The 23515-nt window shown below is 37.2% G+C and overlaps 2 protein-coding genes across 2 annotated transcripts in view; both read left to right on the top strand.

Annotated features, from left to right (window-relative positions):
- The window catches only part of CUNH1orf141 (chromosome unknown C1orf141 homolog), a 48400-nt gene extending 43873 nt beyond the window's left edge, over positions 1-4527 (top strand). The window contains exon 9 of the mRNA XM_039838460.1: positions 4145-4527. Coding sequence (XP_039694394.1) covers positions 4145-4527 — 383 coding nt within the window. The remainder of the gene's footprint in view (positions 1-4144) is intronic.
- Positions 4528-4548: 21 nt separating this feature from the next.
- SLC35D1 (solute carrier family 35 member D1) overlaps positions 4549-23515 on the top strand; it is a 46777-nt gene continuing 27810 nt past the window's right edge. The window contains 9 exon segments of the mRNA XM_039838533.1: positions 4549-4716; positions 4718-4989; positions 5820-5853; positions 5951-6037; positions 6641-6708; positions 8275-8346; positions 8959-9027; positions 11174-11276; positions 14795-14887. Of these exon segments, the coding sequence (XP_039694467.1) occupies positions 4549-4716; positions 4718-4989; positions 5820-5853; positions 5951-6037; positions 6641-6708; positions 8275-8346; positions 8959-9027; positions 11174-11276; positions 14795-14887 (966 nt within the window).

Below are 23515 nucleotides of genomic sequence, written 5' to 3'. Positions count from 1 at the left end.
GAGTATTTAAAACAGCAAGAGGACTGAGAGTGTCGTCTAGCTTAATTTACGTAGAGGTCATTGGTGACTTAGGGATGAGCAGTGTCAGTGTAGGATAAAACTAGTTTCGCGTGGATTGAAGAGTGATTGAGGGTGTTTATAAAGAGGGCAGAGTCACAGCAAACAGGTAGACAGTGAGGCCAATTCAGGGAGATAGAAGATTCAAAGAAGCTGACATTAGATAGATTTGTATGTGGTTCAGTTATAAACATACTGATTTTGAAATGTCTTTATTTTCAATGCCTAATTTGATGGCTGGTATAGAAGTATTTGTGCATGGGTTATGGTTGACTATGATTTCAATAGATTGCTATTCCTATATCCTGGTTTTTCTTTTTCATAGGGTTGATAAACACTAAACTTGATAATTGAAGGAAGTAATGCCATTGCCAGAACATCTTATAAAAGCAAGTATGTCCACCTACCCCAAATGAGGCAGAATTGTCTAATGTAGGAGCATAGTCTGGGGCACAGTCTTAGAGCTGTGCGACTCAGGTTATGCCTAATACTCCCTCTTGACCCTTGTTTTTCTACTTATTAGTTGTTTCACCATACCTATTTCCTAGATTGGTAAGGATAAAATGAGATAATGAATTTAAATTGTAACACAGTGCTAGGCTTACCATCAGTAGTGGTCAATAAATTCATTCCTTCCAGCCCAACTTAGAGAAGTATGAGGTACTTCAGAGAAGCTCCATGCTCCTTCCATGTTCTTTGGGTCTCGGAATTTTAAAAGCATTGTTTAAATAGAAAACACATATAACCTATTTTCACTTGCTATAATGTAATCAGAAATGCAACACAGCAGGGCATTGGGGATGATCTAGCCTGGCAGTGAAACAGAAATTGGTGAATAAAGGTAAACACCAGAAAAAGTCTACATAAATTCCATTATAAGAAGAGCAAGTGAGCCAAGGGAAAGTGAGAAGTATAGGGAAAAGAAATAATGAGTCATATTACCAAATAATGCACAGAATCAATTTCCCTTATAGAGAAACATGATGGCTACAGCAATGTCTTGATAAAAAGACATGATTTAATTACAAAGAATATTTTTTCTGCTAGCAATTCCAGTTAGCAAGATATAAAATATATCAACCTACAATGTTGACATTTTCAAATAGATTTGTGTATCAGTGAGAACATTTAAATCCAGTCTTTCCAATTTTATACAACTTTTTTTTGTATACAGTTCGATCTTTATTTAGTTTTATCAAATAATATATAAATTCTCCACATATAATTCTGTGATTAATGTTACTGAGATTAGGAAACAGATGAGTACCTAAATATCTAAAAGTAGCTAAATAGTAAGAACCCTGCTACAGTATGGGCACCCATCATCTTTATGGGCACCTAATGAGAATGTTTGACTCCATTAGACTTAACAGCATTTTACCATAAATCATAACTGGTGTTGAGAAAATCTAACACAGTTCTTGGGCAGTCTATGGTAGATCTCAAATAGTTGTTAACAACAAGAACAACAAAAATGTAATCATGCTGAGAAAAACAACAGTAGTTACTTGGATCAGTATTTTTAGATTTATTTTCAATTCATGTCATGTGATTGCAATTGATTTATTGCAGAATTTATACCTGACATTTCATGCTCTACAGGGTAGTGCTTGAACTATTATCTGGCCTCTTTCAGTGATCTCCATCATTGCCATGTGACTTTATAAAAGAAAGTTTTATTTTCATACCGTTAGTGGCAATATAAAATTGGTATAAACTCTTTGGAGATCAAATTGTTTTTTTAATTCTATGAAAAACGAATATAGGCTTTAATTAAGCAATTTCACTTCTAGAAACGTATACCTGTACAAAGTTGAATGGACAAGGATAATCAAGGCTGCATTGTTTTTAAGCTGAAAAACTGGCAACTATCTAAATGTCCATAGGAAAGGTTACATGAATTATGATGCACCTTTGCTGGTAGAATTCTCTGCAGTCTTTTTTTGAAAAAAATGAGGTAGTTTCTGTATTGCCACAGGAAGGCCTTCAAGGAAACTAAGTGGAAAGAGAAAGTTTAAATTATTATAATAGTAATTATTATTATTATAAACTTGTAAAGCATATATTATGTTTTAAGCACTTTATCTTTATTAACCCATTTAATTCTCATCACCACTCTGAGGTATTGTTATCTCCATTTTAATTCTCATCACCACTCTGAGGTATTGTTATCTCCATTTTATAGATGAAGCACAGTGATGTCAAGAAACTTGCTCAAGGTCACAAAACTAGTGTCAGAGGCAGTGTCTGGCTTGAGGATCAGTGTTCTTACCCAGTTCTTTCGATGTATGTTAAAAAAATGTATGAAATATGTTTGTAAATATATGTGCGTATAGGTATATGCATTTGTATGTATTTATATTTGTATATGCAAAGAAAATGGCTCTAAGCATAGTTTCCAAACTGTTAGCAGTTGCTTTCTCTCAAGAGTGGTTTGAGGTGGGAGAGGAAGAGGGTAAGATACTTATGTAATATATCTTTCTTGTTTGTTTTCGTTATGAAGGACATTAACATTTTTTTAATAATTTTTTTCACAAGGGATGTTTCTCAAAATATAACTTTCTAGTTATTTTTCTTCACTGCTAGCAGTTAAGAAAGAAACCTGGTCATTTTCCTTTTGTTAAAAAGTTATACTATTCATTGGTTTACTCAGCAAAAACATCTAAATTGTGCTGGGTGTCCTTGTCTCAGTCCTCAAGAAGTTCACTGTCTAGTGGAACAGATCGACATTTAAACATGTAATTCTAGAGCCATTATAAAGGGGATGCACAAAGATGGGGCAGGAGGGGCACAAAAGAGAGATGTCAGTTCTATAGAGAGCAATATGAAGTAAGGTACCCAGAGAGAAGGTAATGTTTTGCCTAAATACTGAAGGAAAAATAAGAGTTCTTCAGGAGACAGGGGAGGGAGGAGAGAGAAAAAGCAGCCCAGATAGAGAGAATAATGGGAGTAAAGACACAAAAGGAAAGACATTGGACCCACACTGTTCTTCAGGGGACTGGGTGTAGTTTGACTTAGCTGCAGCTTAGGGAGAGAAAGACGAGGAGTGCCTCTGGAGATGTGGGCAGGAGCCATATCACCTAAGCCTTGTGGGCCATGTTAAGAATTTCATCCCGTGTGCCAGTTATTCCTAAGGAGCATTTGAAGAACAGGTATTCCCAGAATAAGTAAAAGATATAGATGAAAAGATATACATACAAAGAAATATTATCCAGTCTTAAAAATGGAAAGACATTCTGACACATGCTACATGTGGATGAACTTGAAAACATTATGCTAAATGAAATGCCACACACCAAAAGACAAGTATTGTATGATTCCTCTTAGTTACCTAGAATAGTCAAATTCATAGAGGTGGAAAGTAGAAGTTACTAGAAGATGGGGGCAGTTATTTTTAGTGGTTTCATAATTTCAGTTTGAGATAATAAAGTTCTGGAGATGGGTAGTGGTGAGAGTTGCACAACAATGTCAGTGCTCTTAATGTCAATGAATTGTACACTCAAAGTCTTAAAATAATAAATTTTATTATGCATATTTTACCATAATAAAAACATGTTAAAATGGTAAATTTTTGTTATGTATATTTTATCACAGTTTAAAAATACATAAAAAGAAGATATAGACAAAATAGGGAAATAATTCAACGATCTTTTTCTTTCTTGATATTAAAGTAGATGTCATTTCTTTGCTTAAGCTGATAATGATTTGTTTCTGTTATATAATGGCTTACCATTTACTGAAAACTAGCTCTGTGCTAGCTTTACATCCATAGAGATGATGAGGCGATGCAGGCTCAGAGAGCTCAACCACCCGTCCCAAGAGCACACAGCCAGTGAGGGTGCATTTCTAGGAAACCTAGAATTGGAACTCAGCCCCAAACACCTTTCTCTTTCAACAGTCCACAAGGTGCTCAATTATCTTGCTACTTTTTTGGCTATGTCAACATTTTTCTTAAAAAATTCATCCTTGTTCTTCTAAGAATGTATTGTTTAGCGTTTTTCCGGGTTCAGTAAATGTAAACAAGCCTGAGGCAATGCTGAATGAAATGCTGAGTGTTTATTTTTGATCCACATCTATATTTTTGAAGGGCCCTTTACAAGAGCCCAAAAGAGCCTTCAAAATGAGTCTAGACTCACACAACCTAACTACTCAGCCAGCCACCTGCTCCAGAATCGGGGGCGGGCGGCGGGTCTGTACTTCTGCTGCGGCTGTTATCTGAAGAATACGGCTTCCAGCCTTCCAGCTTTCCCAGGTGCGCGGCCCAGGAGAGAACTTGCGCCGCTCGCGCGCAGGCGCGAGGTGGCGGCGTCGCTCTGCAGCTCTGCAGCTCTGCTTTGCCGCTTGACGTTCCGGTGTTCCCGAGTGGTTGTCTTTTGGGTTCTCCCTCTCGGCCCGCACTCAGGGTCGCCGGTTCTCCTCCTCCAGGCCCTCCCCAGCCCCTGCCCAGGCCCAGCCCGGCGTTGCCCCTAACCTCTGACCCCGCGCTGCACAATGCCCGAGCAAAGTCCCCGGGGGTGTGAACCCCGGCGTTCCTGCCTCTGGGCGGGGACGGGCGGCGTTCGTGCGGGGAGTCGAGGAGGCAAACGCGCAGCCGGCCCAGTCTGCCGGTTCCGGCCCCGCGAGTACTTCGCGAGCGACCAGCGCAAGCCTCTGCGCCGTCCGGCCCCGCCGCCAGGCCCTGCCGCTGCTCCCCTCCCAGGCCGCCGCCGCCGCCGCCGCAGCAGCAGCCATGGCGGAAGTTCATAGACGTCAGCATGCCCGGGTTAAAGGAGAAGCCCCCGCGAAATCCTCCACACACAGACATGAGGAGGAGCTGGGGATGGCGTCGGCCGAAACGCTGACCGTGTTCCTAAAGCTGCTGGCTGCTGGCTTTTACGGCGTGAGCTCCTTCCTCATCGTGGTGGTCAACAAGAGCGTGCTCACCAATTACAGGTAGGGCCGAGGCGGCGGCGGCCGAGGCCGCGGAGAGGAGCGGGCGGTGGCGCGGGGCGCAGGCTCCTTGGACTTCGGCTTCCAAAGTTAAAGCTGAACAAAGTTGGGCGGCAGCCGAGGAGGGCGGGAGGTTGACACACGGTCCGGGCGACAGCGCGCGACTGGGAGCGTCTGCCCGGGGTGGGGGTCCGGCTCCCGGCGCGGAGCTCCGGACGGCCCGGCGCGCGCTGGGGGCCGCGCTGGGAAAGCGCCTGCTTGCGGCGCCTGCTTGCGGCGCCCGCGCGGTGCAGCGCCCTGGAAACCCTACCCTTCGGAGCGCTGGAGGGAAGTTGCTTCGTGACTTGTTGGACCCTGTGCATGCCAGGCAGGGAGCAGAGCAAGGGATGTCCTCCCTTCTCCGCAGCCTGGGCCGGGGCTTCAGCGTTCCCCGTTCGCTGACAGCCTCAGGGGACGTGCTCATCTCAAGCCCTTTTAAAATGACCCTGGTGCTGTCACTGGGACACCGAGGCAGAAGCATTTCTGCTTTAAAGGTGTGAAACCGTTGAAGAGACCCATGTCTTCACTTCCTTCAAAAATCCGTTGCTGGCAGCGGACTCAAATTGTAGCATCGGACAAGATGAGGCAAGTGGCCGCCTGAGGCTACAAGATCAGTGGGTTGGGTTGCCTGACAACTCGCAGCGATTTTGCTCACCGATTTTCACTTGGATAAGGGTCTGACATTGGTGTGTTTTGTATCAAAATGCATTTTAAAGTTGCCGATATGCAAGTTGAATTCACTGAGCTACATTTGAGTTTTTCTGAACCTTTTTTTTCTCTCTGCCGTTTTGTAGATTTCCCTCTTCGCTATGTGTTGGACTTGGCCAGGTTAGTTGGAATCTTCGGCATTACGTGGTTTATATCGTTAGAACTTCTGTGTGTGTCTTTATATGTAGAACAGTGAATCTGTGTTCTCTGTGTACAGATGGTGGCTACAGTAGCAGTTCTCTGGGTGGGAAAGGCGCTCAGAGTAGTCAAGTTTCCTGACCTTGACAGCAATGTACCTCGGAAGGTAAAAAAAAAAGACTTTATTTTGTGAAAAGGATTCACTATTTTTTTTTATCAGTGCTTTGCATATTTGAAAACCAGGCTCGATGTCACCAAATCCAGAGTGTGTATAATAAAGAAAAATCCCTAAGAAATCATATGATTTGTTTTAATGAACGTTTGGGAGGGGGGTACAACTATTGCATTTTCTACATTCATCAAATCTAGCCAGTGTATTCTGCATTATTCTTTGGGTTTATTTTCTTATTGTTCTGTCTGCATTGCTTGATTCCATATGAAGATGAAAGGCTTTCGCTGACATTAGAGCTGTGGGCTAACATGTTATATTTTAAAGCAAACGATATGTCTGTTTCACAAGGTTTGATTATATTTGTATTTCTGTTTTTATTTTTCCCTCCATGCTTCCCTCTCTCTTTCTGCCATAGTAGTGCTTTTTATACAAGAATAATGTTTGGGCACTTTGGGGGGGCCAAAATTGTATATGTGAACTAATCTTATGTTGTAAGGGGAGAGAATTTGATCATATAAACAAAACTTTCTATTTGAAAGGATCTTGTTTTAGCTATCTTTATTATTGAATTATGTTATCCCTTTTTAAATTTTCTAGACGTTTCCACTACCTCTACTATATTTTGGGAACCAAATCACGGGACTGTTCAGCACAAAGAAACTGAAGTATGGATAACTTTATTTTACTAGTGAGGTTAATATATTCTTAAAATTGTACTTGAATGTCAAATATTTAACACATTGTTATTGATTCTGAAAAAAAGTGAAAGGACCAGAAAGCTTGTTTCTAAATAATGATTACGCTAAAGGTTTTAGTTTAAGCTTTTTAAACTTAGGAAAAGAGGAGTTTTATGTTTTTATCCCTCAGTTGATTATAGAAGTCTTAAAATGTTATAAAATACTGTGGTTGAAGATTTTCACTATTTTTCCAGACCCATAGTAGTGAAGGATGTGTGCTAGGCTTTTGGGACTTAAATCCTTTAATACAATTAATAAATACTGTATTTTTGGCAAATACCACAAGCAAAATTAGAGGGTGGGTATGAGAACTTTTGTAGTTTTCCTTTTAACATGAGGTAGTTAAAATAACATCAGATAGAACCCTAATTCAAATATGATTAATATTCTTTCCATGGCTGTATAACTGTAAGGCGACATATTCACTTTTAAAAAGAAGTGATAGCTCTCTACTATGTGACAACACTGTCTTATTATCCTCTAACCTCCCAGTCCTTGGCTTCTCCACTTAAGGAGTATAGTATGTATTAGGTGTATGTGACATTACCATTATACACATAGAGAAGTCAATTAACATATGGCTTCACTTCCACGTGAGCTAAACTCCTGGCGTACTAGATTATTATAAATACAACGGGGAGAACTTTGAGGATCAGAGACAAAGTGTTTTTCATTTCCTCTTTCTTCAGACCCAAGAAACCTGACAGAATGACCATGATGATCTCTTTGGGGAGAGTTCCATGGAAGTCAAATTTATCATGGGTGTGGCATCCTTTTCCATCTCATAACCCACTGGGAAAGAAGTGCAGACCTGCTGCAAAAGTGCTGCTTTATAGAGTTTGCTCTTTTTCATCCATTGTCATCTGTCCATTCATCTGTCCATCCATTCATTCACACCCTGTATTTGATTGCCAGCTAAATATAAGGCACTTTGCAGTGATATGAGATATATTCATAAATAACTATTGCAAGAGGCTGTGTTTGATCAGTGCAAGCAAAACTCTCTGGGAAATTTAAAGGAAGACAAAATTACTTCCACAAAAGGACAATTAAGGAATGTTTCATGGGATAAGATTATCATAGATGTGATTTGGAGAGTTTGGAGTAGGAAGGAAGGTCAGTAAGGAAAGGAGAAAGAGGTCATTTTCTCTTTAAGACTAACGTGGTTACTCTTCTGGCTGTTTACATAATAAAAGGTAAAATAAAGTAGCTGTTAGTAGTCTTTGATAATATATAAATGATCTCTATCATTTTATAGTTAGTTTGGTGTTTCTCACTTCTAGTAGTTTTATAAAAGCAACCCTTTCAGGCTTTCAAATAATAATTATTTCTTGAGAGAAATAAGGGTTTAATTTAATCACAAATTAATAAGCATGGAATTTCTAGAATGGAAGGAAAAGATTAGCATATTTTAAAATACTAATTTGGAGAGTCTTAAAATAGTTAATAAATTATTAAACTTTATTTTACGTAATTATGTTTTTTATTTTGCAGCTTGCCAATGTTTACAGTTCTGAGAAGGTTCTCCATCCTGTTTACAATGTTCGCTGAAGGAATTTTACTCAAGTGAGCTAAATTTCTAATATATCTAGTCTTTAAAAAATTTAAATCACCTTGGAAAGGTACCCAGCATAATAATTGTTTAATAATGTTAAAATTACTTGTCTTGCTTTTACTTTATCTTTTGGAAAGTTTAAGTAACTTTCTCCCTTTGCTGTAGGAATTGATAGTTTATGGGAGCAGTAGTTGGGAAAGTTATGAATTGGAGTTAGAAACCTGTCTGAACATGACATATACTTTGGAGAATTCCTATAGCTACTGTTGCCACTGGTAGAAGCCAGGTTAGAAACATCAGTATAGGTATTAAATAGTGTTCCTGTCTTGGCAACTTTTGCTACAAATGTGTGTGACCTTTTTCTACTAAAAGAAATTTTGATTTGCTAAAATTTAAACTCAGTGGCAAACGATAGAAAAAAATGAGTATCCTTATTTAGATAACAAAATAAGTTTTTGCTTCATCAAAGGGGTTCTTTTAAATATTTAGTTACTTGGAAACATTTAAAATGTGATATTTTTTTATAGCTTTTTCCAAAGAAAACATATTTTTTTTGCCTATGTTGTAAAATGTGTCTGTGAATAAAACCACATGTATATGTTTAAAAAAATTTTTTTTTGTAGGAAGACTTTTTCTTGGGGTATTAAGATGACTGTATTTGCAATGATTATTGGAGCCTTTGTAGCTGCCAGGTAAGATGTGAGCCTGTATATGCCTATGAGCACATTAGAAATTTTCAATAATTATTGATAATAAATGATCAATTACCAATAAGAATTTTTTATAGGCTAAATAAGAATCATGTCTTTGAAAAGCATCCAAAAGACTTCAAAAGTTAAATCTTTTTGGTCGTGTTAAGATCAAGGCTGGCAAAATCAGATTCTTGAGATTCTTAAAAATTAAATTCATGTAATTTAGGATTTATTATGCTACCTTCTACTTACTGAGCAAGCGCAGACTACGTGCCACACAATATGTTCAACATTTTACACTTAATTATGTGTTCACGACAACTCTGAAAGGTATAGATGTAATTTTCCCATTTTATTTTATTTATTTTTTTAACACCTACAGCACCTGGCATTTAATTTTCCCATTTTATACTTGAGGAAACTAAAACCGAAGTTCAATAACTTATTCAAGGTCACATAGCTCCTAAACAGCAGAGCTGCCTGGAGTTTGAATCTGTGCCTGACTCCAGAGCCTATGTGCTTTTTTTATAGACCATTCGGCATTCTTTTACTTTGTACGCTGCTAAAGAAAATAATGTCTCAGAAAAGGCCGATGATAATGAATTAGTTGCCTTGTGGCATAATAAATAATAGAATTGCTTTATTTGGCCTCACTTAAGATATATCACAGATGCCATAACTTAGATAGCCTGTTAAATTATTAAAGCTTTTCCATTGTCCTTAAGTTTTTGTTTTCAAATGGATAGAGGAAATTGTATACCCAAAGACTCAGAAAATAAAAATGATGGCTAGAAGCCTTCTACAATATTTTGCTCAGCCCAGGGCTTAGATTTGCTAATGCCACAAATTCTTCCTGACATACATTTTTCATTTGGGAGTTCCAGTGTGCCTCTTGGATTGGCTCTTTTACTTTCGTCATATCCCTGTGGTATAGATGGGGGAGGAAAATATAAGTTAAATTCTATTCCACCCTAAATCTTCAACTGAAATTTCATGTTTTAAAAAAAAGGTGTTGTGGGTATAGAATAATTGGTTATTAGAATTTCGTTATATAGCTAATGGCTTTCTCTCTAGCTGTTATTGCCCCCTTGGAGAAAAATTCTATATGAGTATCCTACCTTTCTATTTGAGGTGCTCTACTAGTCTTTGAAGCATTTCCTTGAAGTTGGTGGCATTCAAAATTGAACCAAACAACAGAGGTTCTTCAGGGGTAACTCTGGCCTGCAAAAAGTTTCTGAGGAAGATTATTGTTTGGACTAGCCTTGTCCAGTTAGAACCTTTTACTTGGGAAAGAGATTGGGAGGAAGGAAGTCTGAAGTTAGGGGTTGTCAGGCTGCTTGGAAGAAAGGGTGTGTGTGCATTTAGGCTAGTTCTACCTAAAGTTCCATAGAAGTCTTGTTCCATGTAGTAGTAGTTTAGATACAAATATATAGTGTCTTTACAAAATCACAGAATGTGAGACCACTGTTTGGCTAGGGTGCTAAAATATGATTAAGGCATACTTTTCTTAGATTTTCATTTTTTCTGTTCAATTTAATTCTTATCTCTACTAAATACTAGAAAACTTCAGTTTCCTTAATCCTGGTAATTATACCTCATGGGCACATTATTTAAGTACTTGAGGTCTTACTGTGTGCTTGAACACTGTTGTAACTTGATCTCAGAATTAACCATGATCCACACTTCAGAAATTTCACCTACTGGCCCAACCACCTGTGCAAGATAGCCTCAACTTTTGTGCAAACCTTTGGAAAAAGACATGTTAACAACTCATCCTTTTTGTTTCCTTACCTGTGAAATTGAGCTCAGATGCCTCCTGCCTGCTTCAGATGTATTATAATAGTGAATTTGGTTGCTTGTTGTTGTCGTCTGACTTTGAATTCAGAGCAGTGTGCTATTAACTGACATGATGGTTTATTGCTAATGATTTTAGGTGTTAGCGCTTCTCATTTTTGAAGACTTGTTGAGTATAAAATTGCAATTTGTAACTAGGAATCAAGAAATGCTAATAGTAGATAAAATGTCTAATGATCAGTTACCTATATAAGAATATGTTCTTGCTAGTACTGTAGTTCAGACCTATTTAAAATTAAGTGCATGTTCTTTAAATGAAAGTTGTGTTTAAAGTGTTGCTTATGTTTTGCAGCTCTGACTTGGCATTTGATCTGGAAGGATATGTTTTTATTCTGATAAATGATGTCCTGACAGCAGCAAATGGCGCATATGTAAAACAAAAATTAGATTCGAAGGTAGGTAGCAAGCTAAAGCTTAAGACATGTTTACTGATGTTGGGAATGATAATGTTGAGTCATTAGGGAAAAAGGAGGGAATAAAGAAAAATAGGAAGCGTGAGAAAGAAACAAGGGATATCTGAGGGTAGAGAAGAGTGTCACAAATGTTCATGGCTGTGTTCTAGAGGACTTGGTGAGGGACCTGGACAAGAAAGAAATATCTGGAAGCCCTTGAGCAGATTTGAGGAGAGGTGAATGTTGGAAGGGGCTACAGAAAAAGAATGAACTTGGCATATTTGTCCTACAAATAATGGGAAACTTTAGGGAGTATTAGGAACTTTTTCTCAGGAGCAACACTGAGTTCCCTGACCTAGGGCTCATACTTTACCCATGAACTTTATACACTCAGCTTGCAGCATGTACATAAAGGCTTTAAAGATAATTTTTGTTAGTTTGTTTACTATACACTCTGAATATAGACACACTAAATTTTATTTTTAGATCAGGCCAGATCATCAGAAAGCTGAATATTTAAGCCACATCGGTTTTACTATATTATAATATAAGATTGCATTATTGTAAGAAGAAGCTGTATGGAACTCAGCTCTATATATCATAAGTTGTTATTGAAGGAGTTGTCCTTTCTATCATAATGTATTTTATATGAGGACCCACATGAGATATTTATCATAGATGTCACCATAGTTTTTTCTGAGTAGCTGGTGTATTTTTATCTCATAATTGAATCTTATAACTAACTGTGGCTTTCTCTTATTTTCCTACCAGTTTTTTTTCCTTCATTCAGATGACCTTATCTGCATAGTTTTTAGTCTGCTCTATTATATGTACAGTATTTCTGAAACTACTTCAGGTTCTCTTTTGGAGTTCAGATCATAAATACAAAGGCCCTACTCCTGGATAGTAAGTAGTATTAGTATTGAGCTTGTGTTGTCTTGGTGAGGGTCTTTGTCTTCTCCAGAAAGAACCATAGAACAAATGGCCATCCTAGTAGCTCTCATTCTCAGAGAATGTTTATTTTTAATATCCTCGAAGAACTAGGGACAGTGTAGATCTGTTTCCAACAGATTTTCTTTAAACATCCTTTTTATATCTTGTTCTCTATTTACTTGCCTTGACAACTCCATATGACGATTGCATTTTAATGAAAACTGCTATTAAAAACTTTATCTTTTTGAATAGGTGAAGAAAAGATCAGTTAGAGATTTAGTTTTACTCCATTTTTTTCTTTAGCTTATTTATTACTTTGAAAAATAGGTATTAGTAGTAATATTTTATTTGTCCCGCAGCCTCAGACAGTACTGTCTAATAGAATTTTCTGTGATGATGGAAATCTTCTGTATCTCTGCTGTCCACTAATGGTAGCCACTATCCACATTTGGATGTTGAGCAGTCGATAAGTGACTAGCACACCTGAGGAACTGAATTAGTTTAATGTAATTATAAAATCGAAATAGCTGCATATAGCTAATGGCTACCATATTGGATAGCACAGTCTAGAGAACATCCTAGAACCTAGAAAAAAAGCAGGTTTCTGAGTATTTTATTCCTAGTAGAGTCCTTTAGTTCCTTACCCAGAAATGATTTATGTCTTATTTGTATGGGAACATTTAAGCATATTGATCTGCTTTTCATAGTTCATGGATTAGGAGCAACAAACTAGAAGATGTAATTATATTCAGATGCAGAGAGGTTTACCAGCAGTCTAAAAGGTCAGCTAACAACGAAAGAAACAAATAGGAAAACTATAAAAGTCAGATCAACGTACTCAGAAGTGATTCAGGGACCGTTAAACAGCATTGAGGGCAACACAATATAAGAACACAGTACAGTAATACGTATTTATGATAATGCCCTAAATTAAATTTTAGTCAAGGTACTACTCTCTTTAAGAAGGCAAGGAAAAAAATATTCAAAACAGTTAAAATGTGAAAAGAAAAACCATAGTTTGGCATTTGTCAGTTGCCTGGATGGGGGTGCGTGTGTGTTGTGGGGTGGGTGATGGAGGCATCCTCTTCTTCCTGGGTAACACTGAGGTCTCTGGCTGACTGGGCACTTTTGTTTAAGGTTGTTTTGGTCTATGGCTTTTTTCTTGTCACCTTAGAAATGAGGCATACCTTTTCATGATGCTTATAGTGGCCATAAGCAATCAGTTATTTGTTTTATTGGAGAGGTAGTATGGCCACATTGAGATGCTTTTAAGAAGTCAGGAGTTTTATTGCCCATAATTTCAGGACTGTTTATATTCATAGTCCTTTGAGCTTGTGTCATGTAGCATAAAGACTTAGTGCTGCATTTCAGACATGAATGCAGCTATCAAATTTAAACCATTTTTAACTTTAAAGAAATAACACAAATACTACATATTTATAATAGAAGTAGTAGAAAACTTAGATAAGAGGAAGAAAGTATAAATTTCCTTTAATTCCACCATCAAGTGAGAAACATCATTTTGGTGGATATTCTTTAGTGTGTGTATGCATGTATACACTTAACTATGTGTAAAATTTTTAAAGAGCGGTGATATATAATGTTTCTAACCTATGTTATTTAGTACTGTTTCATGAACACTTTTCTTTGTCAATGAGTATTATTAAATATTTTTAGTGGCTCTGTATTTCATTGTATGGTTGTATCATAGTCTAATCAATTAGTTTTCTATTGTTGGATATTTGTTTCCAGTTTTTCAAACTGCTTCTGAGAAGCTAGTTTGACTTTTTACATCATTCAGTGATCTTTTGATCACAGAAGTTAGGCATATATCAGGCTTCTATCCTCACTACTCCTTTACTCCCCCACCCCCACCCCAAACTCTGGCCTGCTTTTTCAGGTGACTCCACTTCCTGCTGAATGTCTCAGAAGTTGTATAAGTCAAAGGTGGACCCAGAGTTCTCATAGGCTTCCTGTGTTTGAAGATGTGTACTTTCATTGTTCCCCAGTAGCTGAGATTGCAACAGGTCATATTATTGTTTTGGGATTTGTAGCTATAATAAACTTAATTTTCAATATACTTCACAACTCCTTTTCATAACTACTTCACTGGGAAGTTATGCTGTCTGTGTTGGTCTAGTTGCGAGTCTGTGTTTTCGGATCTGTCCATCCATCTTTCTTAAATGGCACTCATATGGTTCTGTAAAGCCCAAGATCAACTTGATGACTTTTGATTCATTTCTGGAAAAGGAAGGGTTTCAGGGATGTGTTTCTACAGAGATATGTTTATGTGTTCTAAAAAATCTCTTCCCTGTATACTATTTTGAGGCAACCAGTTGATGTCATTTGTATTTCTCTGATTTTAAGCACTCAAAGAATTTCAAGTAAATTTAAAAACTTATGCATTTTCTTTTGAAATCTCAGGTTATTTCTTTATATTTGGAAACTTCTGACTTGGCTAATTTGCTGTGCATATTGTAGGGGAGGTGTATATGTGAGTGTGTGCAGGTAATGGGGGTGGTACTTTGCATAGGATTGTGTATATATCTGCTAGAACCAAAGAAACACTCAATTATTTACTATTCTAGGAGCTGGGAAAATATGGCCTGCTCTATTACAATGCACTGTTCATGATTCTACCCACCCTGGCCATTGCGTATTTTACAGGAGATGCACAAAAGGTAGGACTTTCTAACTATGGTTTAATGCCTTATGTTTTTGAATTACATTATTATTTATAACCAAAAGATAGACTGTGAGGTTGTTAAGTAATGTGCTTATTTAAGTTACCAGAAACTGAGAATTTACTTATTAACTTGCTAATGTCATGCTAACCTTTTTTTCTTATGTAAGTATTGGATAGTACTAAAATAGCTCAAAATAGCTTTGGCTGTTGACATAAAAATAGTGTATGCCAACTAGTGTTTTTCTCTTATGTGCCAGAAGGATAGAGCAAGAGGATTTTCACATTTCTACTAAACTACAAAATAGGAATAACAGTAAATTATCCTTGAGAAACAAAAAATCTTGAAATAGTAGAATTCTTCCAACTTAAAATCCTAGGCATCTTTAGAAGCTCTCTCTTTTGGTATATGGTTGTCATCCTGGCTTAAATCTTACCAAGCTGTTTTTTTTTCCCCTCAGGAGGTAATTTAGCACTATGTAAAGATTTAACCATATAAATAGCAACTAAAATAATAGTTTACTGTTTTTCTGCAAATGTCTATCTAAATTAATCCAGAATAGAGTAGCAAAATAAATCCAGAGAGAATTTTCCTCTGAAACAAGCCCATGTTCTTAGGTGAAGAATCGATACCATTTTGTTTGAATTCACAAAATTTGCAAACTACGTAAATAAAAATCTAGAATTATTATTTTTTTAATTAATTTATTTTTTATGGTGACATTGGTTAATGAAATCCAGTAAGTTTCAGCTGTACACTTTAACAGTAAAGCATATGTATATTTACACTGCGTGTTTACCTCCCATAGTTAGATTTCTTTCTGTCACAACATATTTGACCCCTTAAATCTAGGATTCTGCCAAGGATTCCTGTACCAAGGTTTTTTCGTAATGATTCATGTATTGGGTATTTATTCTAATAACAGTGACAATTCCCACAAATTAGTAGAAGCCGAAATAAAAAAAGGTTTTTAGAAGTAGTTAGTCTGTTAAAAAGTTGCTCTTAAATCAAAGGTAGGAGAAGATTGACTGTTTATAAAGCCATTTTTTTTTTTTTAAATCAAGAACTTTCTTTTAAAAAATTGGCAATAGATCATCCTGAACTTGTGTAAATGTTTTAATGAACTATGACCTGGCTGCCAGCAGGCCTAAAATGACATCAAAATAGAAAACGGAGCTATTCTTACTAGTAAAGAGTGTTGAATAAGTGTTTTGTGGCTGTGAAAAAAGTGAGAAGAGAAACTAACATTTATTGAGTCCTGATTATGTGCTAGTTACCTTATGTATGTAATGTAGTCCCCATAACAGCTCTAGAAAGTTTGAATTATTTCTGTTTTGCCAATGTGGAAGTAGACATTCAGAGAGACTAAGTAACTAGCCCAATGTCACTCTGTCAGTAGGTAATAGGATTTAAACCCACACCTGACTACAAAGGCGAAGGTCTTTCCACAGTGTTCTGCCTCCTCCTAGCAGACTCTGGCAGAAGCACCCCTTTGCTCTTTAGCTTTAGGGCAAGAATGTAATATAAAATAACCAGGCAGCAGAGGTGATTCTAAGTCTGGAGGCCAATCAGTACATGATAAAATTGGAAGAATTAATGTGGTTAGGTTATTCTACAGACTTGACAAAGATGAACTTTTTATTAACTTGAAACTTTGACTAGTAGCTACTTGAAAAAAATTGAACCAAAGGAGAGATTTCTTCATTACGGAGTGATCATTAATTGACTAGAAGTTATCTGCCAGGTGGTAGCATAATTCATGCATATTTCAAAGTTCAGTAACACATTCAATTTGAAATGCTTCAGTATAATTAGGAATGTTTACTCACTATGGAAAAATTACTTTGCCACCTATACTAGGCTGAGATTCAGATTTTCCTCTGATTCTTCCTTTAAAAAGCAGATAAGTGAAATTTGAGTAATCTTTTTTTTTTAATGAAAATGCTAAGCAAAGGTCAAGAAAGGTTTATTTTGGAAGAATGATATTTTTAAGAATGACAGACTTTGTCTAAATACTTTCAAGTTGGGATGATAAACTAATTATGAAAGCTGAACTCATTGTAATCAGATCCCATCAGTATTTTGGGCTTCATATGTTTATTCATTCTTTCTTTTATTACTAATTAATATGATTCTTATAGCATATTTATTGGGGTATATATGGACACACTGGCTGGCAGTCTTATAATTATTGTGCTCTTATCAGTCTCTCCTTAACATGCCCACCATCTAACATTCTCAAATAGTTACTAAGTGCTATTGTGTATTAGGCTCACTGAATAGCCCAACGTCACTCTGTCAGTAGGTAATAGAGTTAGGATTTAACTCTTAAATTAATAGAAGATTAATTAGATAGTATTTTTGCCTTTAAGGACCATACAGTCATCTTGAGGAGCAGACCTGTCAGCATCAGAGCAATAAACTATTATAGGTTTTGTGGGAGTAATGTTTTTGGTGCATTGTGGGGTATGAAATGGAAGTGGATCAAATCTGTCTCCTTATTAGGGATGGAATACCTCATGGAGCTTTTCTTGCACATGAAATTAAAATGTAAGTAATATGAATAATCAGTGTTGTTTTGGTAGGTTATGAATTTAGTTTGAAACTTATAGGAAGTGTCAATTCTGAGTTTGACTCTGTTTATTCTTAAATTCCTTGTGTGCTTATGAGATAAGTCACTACAATTTTAAGTTCATTTTGGTTGGTATTTCTAAGCGTCTTCCTTGTGCTAAGAAAGCCCTGTGCCAAGGTCTCTTGGGAATAATGAGAAATATGACATAGTCCTTGCCACAAAGGAAGACATTTTTTATGCTATAGAGATGGTGTAAGATCTGACACCAAAGTGCATGCCCATCATTCAGTATTATAAGTATTTAGGTTAGAAAGAAATTTTTGTGATTCGAATATCAAGATTGGCTTTTCAGAGGAGATTGGCCTTGGTTTTCTTATCCACCAAATACAACAAGTAATGCTAACCTGTTCTAGATGTTGTTGAGATATAACTTAGAGAGGTGGTCAGTTGAGTGGTTTGCTTTCATTAACCAGCATGGAAACAGTGGATAGAAGCCATAGACAGTGTAACATGTCCAGGAGGCTCATAGTATTTTACAAGAGGTTGCAGTTTATTTACTCCATTGGAAAATGGTCAGTGGACCATTTAAAGTCCTGGCAAAAAGAGTTCACATTACAGGGTGTAGTATATGTGACAGAATTTCAGGTAAGAGTTTTCTGGTAAGCCAGGTTCATTTGCAGTGTGTCTTTAAGACTTGTGCTTTTTCTCCAAAATATGTATCCCTGTAAGTGAACAGACATATGTGTATGCATTTTTTTTTTTAATAATGGATACTTTTTGAGTGTGATGGTTTATATTTAAGTAAAGCTTTTCCTATATTAACAATTCAGGCCTACCTCTGGCCTTTGGTAATACTTTACCTATAGAGTATGATGCCTTGTACCTGACAACCTGCTCCCCACATAAATTATTTTCCCTGATACTTATTGTATACCTTTGAAGTAGCTTGTTATCTGATTTATAGAGGTTAAGACATGCTTAAGGTTGCACTGTGGAAGAGTTTAGAACTGGAACCTTTCTCACTCCAGATAGATCCCTTGCTGTTTGCCTGACCACATCTAACTCCTAAAGCCATTTGCTTCCTCCCTGACTTATATTTTCCCCCTGTTTGGGACTCACACAGGGCTTTATTACAGAACAAGCTATTTGAATGTGAGAAATGCTTCAGGGTAGTTTTAGAAGTGGAGTCTCTGAAACTTGGCTTGACAGTTACTTGTTTACAAATAATCATATTTCTCTCATTCACTGAATATTTATTGAGTGCTTATTATGTGTCAGGTGCTGTTCTAAGTTGGAAAAAAAAAAAGACATGTTGCTACTTTAAAAGAACTTACATTCCGATGGGGTGAGGTAGACTAAACATAATTGTATAACAGCTACAAAGAAAAATAAAACAAAGAGGAGAATGACTGGAGAAATGCTTTTTTGGATAAGATGGTTAGGGAAAGCATCTTTATAGTTTTCATTTGAGCAGGAACTCAACAGGAATGAAAGACAAAGTTTTGCAGCTCTTTGGAAGGAATAATCCAGGTCAAGAGAAGAGAAGGTTCCGTGAGCTGAAATGGGAGTACTTAGTTTATTCACAAGGAGCATTTCCTGAGTAAGTAAATTCCATGAAAAGTCAAGATGTGCCTTGAAAGATGTGGAGGAAGAGAGACGAAAAGTACATTCTAGGTGGAACTAGGTGATAGCATGAGCACAGGCAAAACTGTAAGAACCAGACCCTTCAGTATGGTTAGAAGGGAGAAGTCAAAGACTTTGGAGACTTTAGGAGAAACCTTAAAAAGCATCTGGTTCAGGCCTCTTATTTCACAAATAAAGAAACTGGGACGCAAAAAGGGCTCAAGACTAGAACCCAGATTTCCTGATTCTACGATTAGTGCTTTTGCTCTTCCCACTACCCCATACCCTGCTTAATTCTAAGCTGGGACCAGTGGTAGATTTAGGAATTTGAAATTTGTTCTGCAGATAGTGACGTCCCTAAAAGTTTGCGACGTGAGACAGTGGTACAGCAACCTTTAATTCTTTCCCTGGCCATTGTCTGAAGAAATCCCTTCTGTTCTCCTACTTTGCTTTGTCATGTGTAAACTGAGTAGGTTGAATCAATGAGTTGGCTGGTTTTCTAGGTAGGGCTCTTTCTGGGGCTGAGGCAGAGTTTCTGAGGAGTAGAAGGCATGCCAGTGTGGAGATGAGGCTGCTGTTTTGACAGCTGGCATGAGCCCAACTGCTCCTAGACTCCTGATAACCAGTGCTGGTAAACTCTCATCCGTTGGGCTCCTGGCTTTCCTGACCCAGATCTGTTTCCATGGAAGCTCTCTGTATATTGAATATAAAGATCTCCAAGATAAATTGTTAAATGAAAAAGCACAGTATAGAACAGTGTGTATGATATGCTACCTTTTGAATAAAATAAAGAGGAAATAATTAGGATATATATATACACTTACATTTTATTCACTAATATTTAAGTAAAGAAACTAGAAGAATATGCATGAAACTAATAAAATAACCACCTGTGTGTGTGTGTGTGTGTGTGTGTGTGTGTGTGTGTGTGTGTGTATGTGTCTGTGTCTGTGTATGTGAGGGAGGGAGGAAGAGAAAGGTGGATGTGGGGGACAATGAAAGTTTCTTCTACCTTTCAAGGTTTTTTTGGCTGGTCTAATAATTAAATCTACCTGAGAGATTAACAAGAGAAAATAACCAAATTTAATTATATGTTCATACGGGAACCCTACATACATGAGAGGTTCAGGGACTGACAGTTAAAATGAGGAAAGTTAGAATGAGGAAAGTTAAAATGGAGTACATAGGACATTCTGAGATAAGGATGAAATAAGGCGCCTTGGGCTTTAGAGGGGAGGAAGGTCATTGCAGGATGATAAGAACAGATGTTTAGCAATCAGTAGTTTGCCCTGCCATATAGATAGATCAAAAAGGTGGTCTCTGATAATCTCTTATTATGGGCTGGGCCCTTAATTAAAATTCTTCCAGGTGATTAAGTCGGGGTGGGGGGCATACTTTCTCTTGAGCCTGCAGGGTCCCTATTGCCTTTAGGTCACAGTAATCCACATACCATAGAGGCACATCTTTCGCTGACTTGTTTTGAACTGCTACAAGGGTAACAGGAATGGGAGGGAGACTTTTCACTTTTTTTATATTTCTTCGATTGTAGAGCCATGTGAATGTATTTTAAATCATATTTTATAAAAGGAATGATAAGAAGATAAACTTTTTCTATAAATAATGACCATCTGTGATGAATCTTAAATTTTAAAATAACTGGGGGAGGTCGGACAAATTAATTTGTTCTCATTTTTCAGACTTGCAGACCCTTGACCCAGAATGCAAATTGAAGTAAAATCAGATCCAAATTACTTTTCTCCAAATCTCACTAACCTTAGTAGGCAGAGGAGAGAAAACATCCTCTTTTAGGACAGAAATCTAATAAGAGGGCTGTGAAAGGTCAGCTTCCAGGGAGGCAGGAGTTATACAGAGCTGTTGATGGGGCTGACACAGCCTTTAAGCAAGAATTGAAAGCCAAGGAAGAAAAAACTAAATTACCTTAGGAATTGAAAGGGAAGATCCAACTGGACAACTCATCCGAGTGAGCACTTTATGGAAGTCATTGACAAAGCATTCTGAGAAACCAAACGTGTGTGATTTTTTTTTAAAAAGTTTATTTAAGGTTCTTGAAAGTCCTGGGCTTATCAGAAACCAAGGAACAAACCAAGGAACAAAAATATTTCAGTATGTTTTCTAACTTTAAAAGATTCTCCCTTAAAAAAAAAACTATCGTGCAAAAGCCAGGTTACTCTTAATAAAAGATAGATAAAGGCTGTGTAAGTGTCATTTGACTAAAGACTTTCCAAAGTGTCAGTTAGGACAGACTGTGTGTAAACTTGTTAGTTGCTGCCTCCAAAAGGGAATGTCTGCAGCACAAAGCCAGTGATTCACAGAGTCCCAGGAATTGGAGCCTGGCTTTCTGACCGCACACCCTGCTAGGTGTTCTCATATAGGGATGGAAGAACAGATCCCTTGCTGTAGATCTCACAAGGACAGTACTGTAGGCACTGCTACATTGTATAATGTCTTCATTATATCATTGGTTAAATTACATGACGAGATGAGTTTATGGGAAAAGTTGCTGCACAAATTATCTACCTGGAAGTGTTTCTTGCTAAGCATTGCTGAGTAAATAATGAATAATTTTTAGGCTGTTGGTTTAGCCTGTCCAGAGTTACTCATCTTTTCTGGGACACTCTGTGGACCAAACAGACCAATTCTCAAACACTGAATTATTCTTTCCACATGGAGACAGGTCCTTTCTGCTTTCTGGGCCTTGATATTCCCATATGTAAAACAAGAAAGTTTGATCAGTTATCCTTTATTTATGAATAACGAGATCTTTCTTTTTGCCTGTATATTGTTTGACTGACAGAGTGATGTCCTTAGCTATTCTCACCATTGAGGGTATGCCTTTTTGAAATAAGAGTAAATGACGTGTTGGTAAGCTGCAGTATGTAGTTTTGCCATGATGCATAAGTTTTCCATAGGTGGCAGAGCCTGATTAGCAGAGGTAGTGAAGATATCTGGGTTCCAAATCCTTGTGTGAGCTAGGAGCCACACTGGCTCCATGAACTTGTCTGACTTTCCCATGGTAGGGAGGGGAGCATGCAGACCTTTGTACCACTGACATTATCTACTGCCTTAGCAAGTTTCCTAGCAGTTTACTTTCTAGGATAAGGATTCAGGTTTTTTTCTACATGATCTTTTGGGAGAATAATTTTTAGAATACAATTGTATCATTCATTAACTTTTTTCTTTACCATGCTGTCCAAAGACAAAGTGGTTTGTTTAATTTTAGACTTTGTACTAAGTAGGGAGGTATTAAAACATGTAAAAAAAAGTCTCAGTCATGATTTGGATTTTATTTCAAATCTTAAGTAAATAGATAAAATGTGCTCAGCAGATTTTCCTGGGAGTGAGAATAGTTGCATCTAAGACTTAAGTGCACACTGAAATTATTCCATGCTTCTCACTTAATGAGGAGTGGTGAATTGGTACCAATGTTATCACCTGCACATTGCAGATATTGCCAAATAGTCGCAGTACCTTATTGCTAAGCCCAGACATAGTTCAGACTACTCACCAAGACAATGGTCCAGACAGCCACAATCAGTCAGAGCTGGTACATATGGCATATCTGACTGTATCCCTGAACTAATTTTATTATGTTATTGATTATGTAATATTAGTGCCTAATCTTACTTAGATACTGCCTTTCTCTCAATTTCCTTAACCAAAGCAACCAAAAAACCACATTTTTTTCCATTAAATTTTTTTTTCAAATATTTTTATTTAAATAAAAGTCTCATTCAAACCAAATGCCTAGTTTTAGGAAGTCCATATAACCCATTTGCCCATTGGTTATGCTACATTCTTTTCATGCCTGTGGTGTGTATTGGCCTGTGGTACATTACACCACCAGCACCTATAGAACCAGAGACTTCATTCGAAAAAGAAGGAAAGCATAAGAAAGCATCTTTGTATGTTCAGTTAGTAAGCACAGATGCCACTCAGCCAGGATTGAAGATTGCAGACCTTCTGACAGAGCCCATCTAGTTCTGTGTCACACAGAGTGACCAAGCAGGTTATTTTTTTCACAATGAACTCTTTATCAGCTTTCTCTAGAGTCAGAAGTTTCGTTTTAAGTGCTTTCCCCCGCCTCATTAGTAAAGTACATGTTCACTGTACCTTCTGTTTAGGGAGAAGAAAAATTCACTTGCAGATCTATTACTGAGAGAGGACAGTGTTGAAAGTTTAAATGAATAATAATCTCTTCTGTATGTAAGTTTTATATACATTTAAAGTGTCTTTATTTCATTTTCTCATTTGATTTTCTCATTTGAGGCAGATGGAGTAGACTCTTTTCTATATTTGTAATATAGGTAGAGGCTTAGAGAGGCTAAATGACTCTCATGGCCTCACAGAAAATTAATGGCAGAATTAGAATTAGAACCCTACTTTTTGACTCAGTGATCCAATTACAACAA

This window comes from Pteropus medius, unplaced genomic scaffold, assembly GCF_902729225.1.
Source record: "Pteropus medius unplaced genomic scaffold, Ma_sr-lr_union100, whole genome shotgun sequence".
Taxonomy (NCBI): Eukaryota; Metazoa; Chordata; class Mammalia; order Chiroptera; family Pteropodidae; genus Pteropus; species Pteropus medius.
This window is presented reverse-complemented; position numbering and strand designations above follow the sequence as displayed.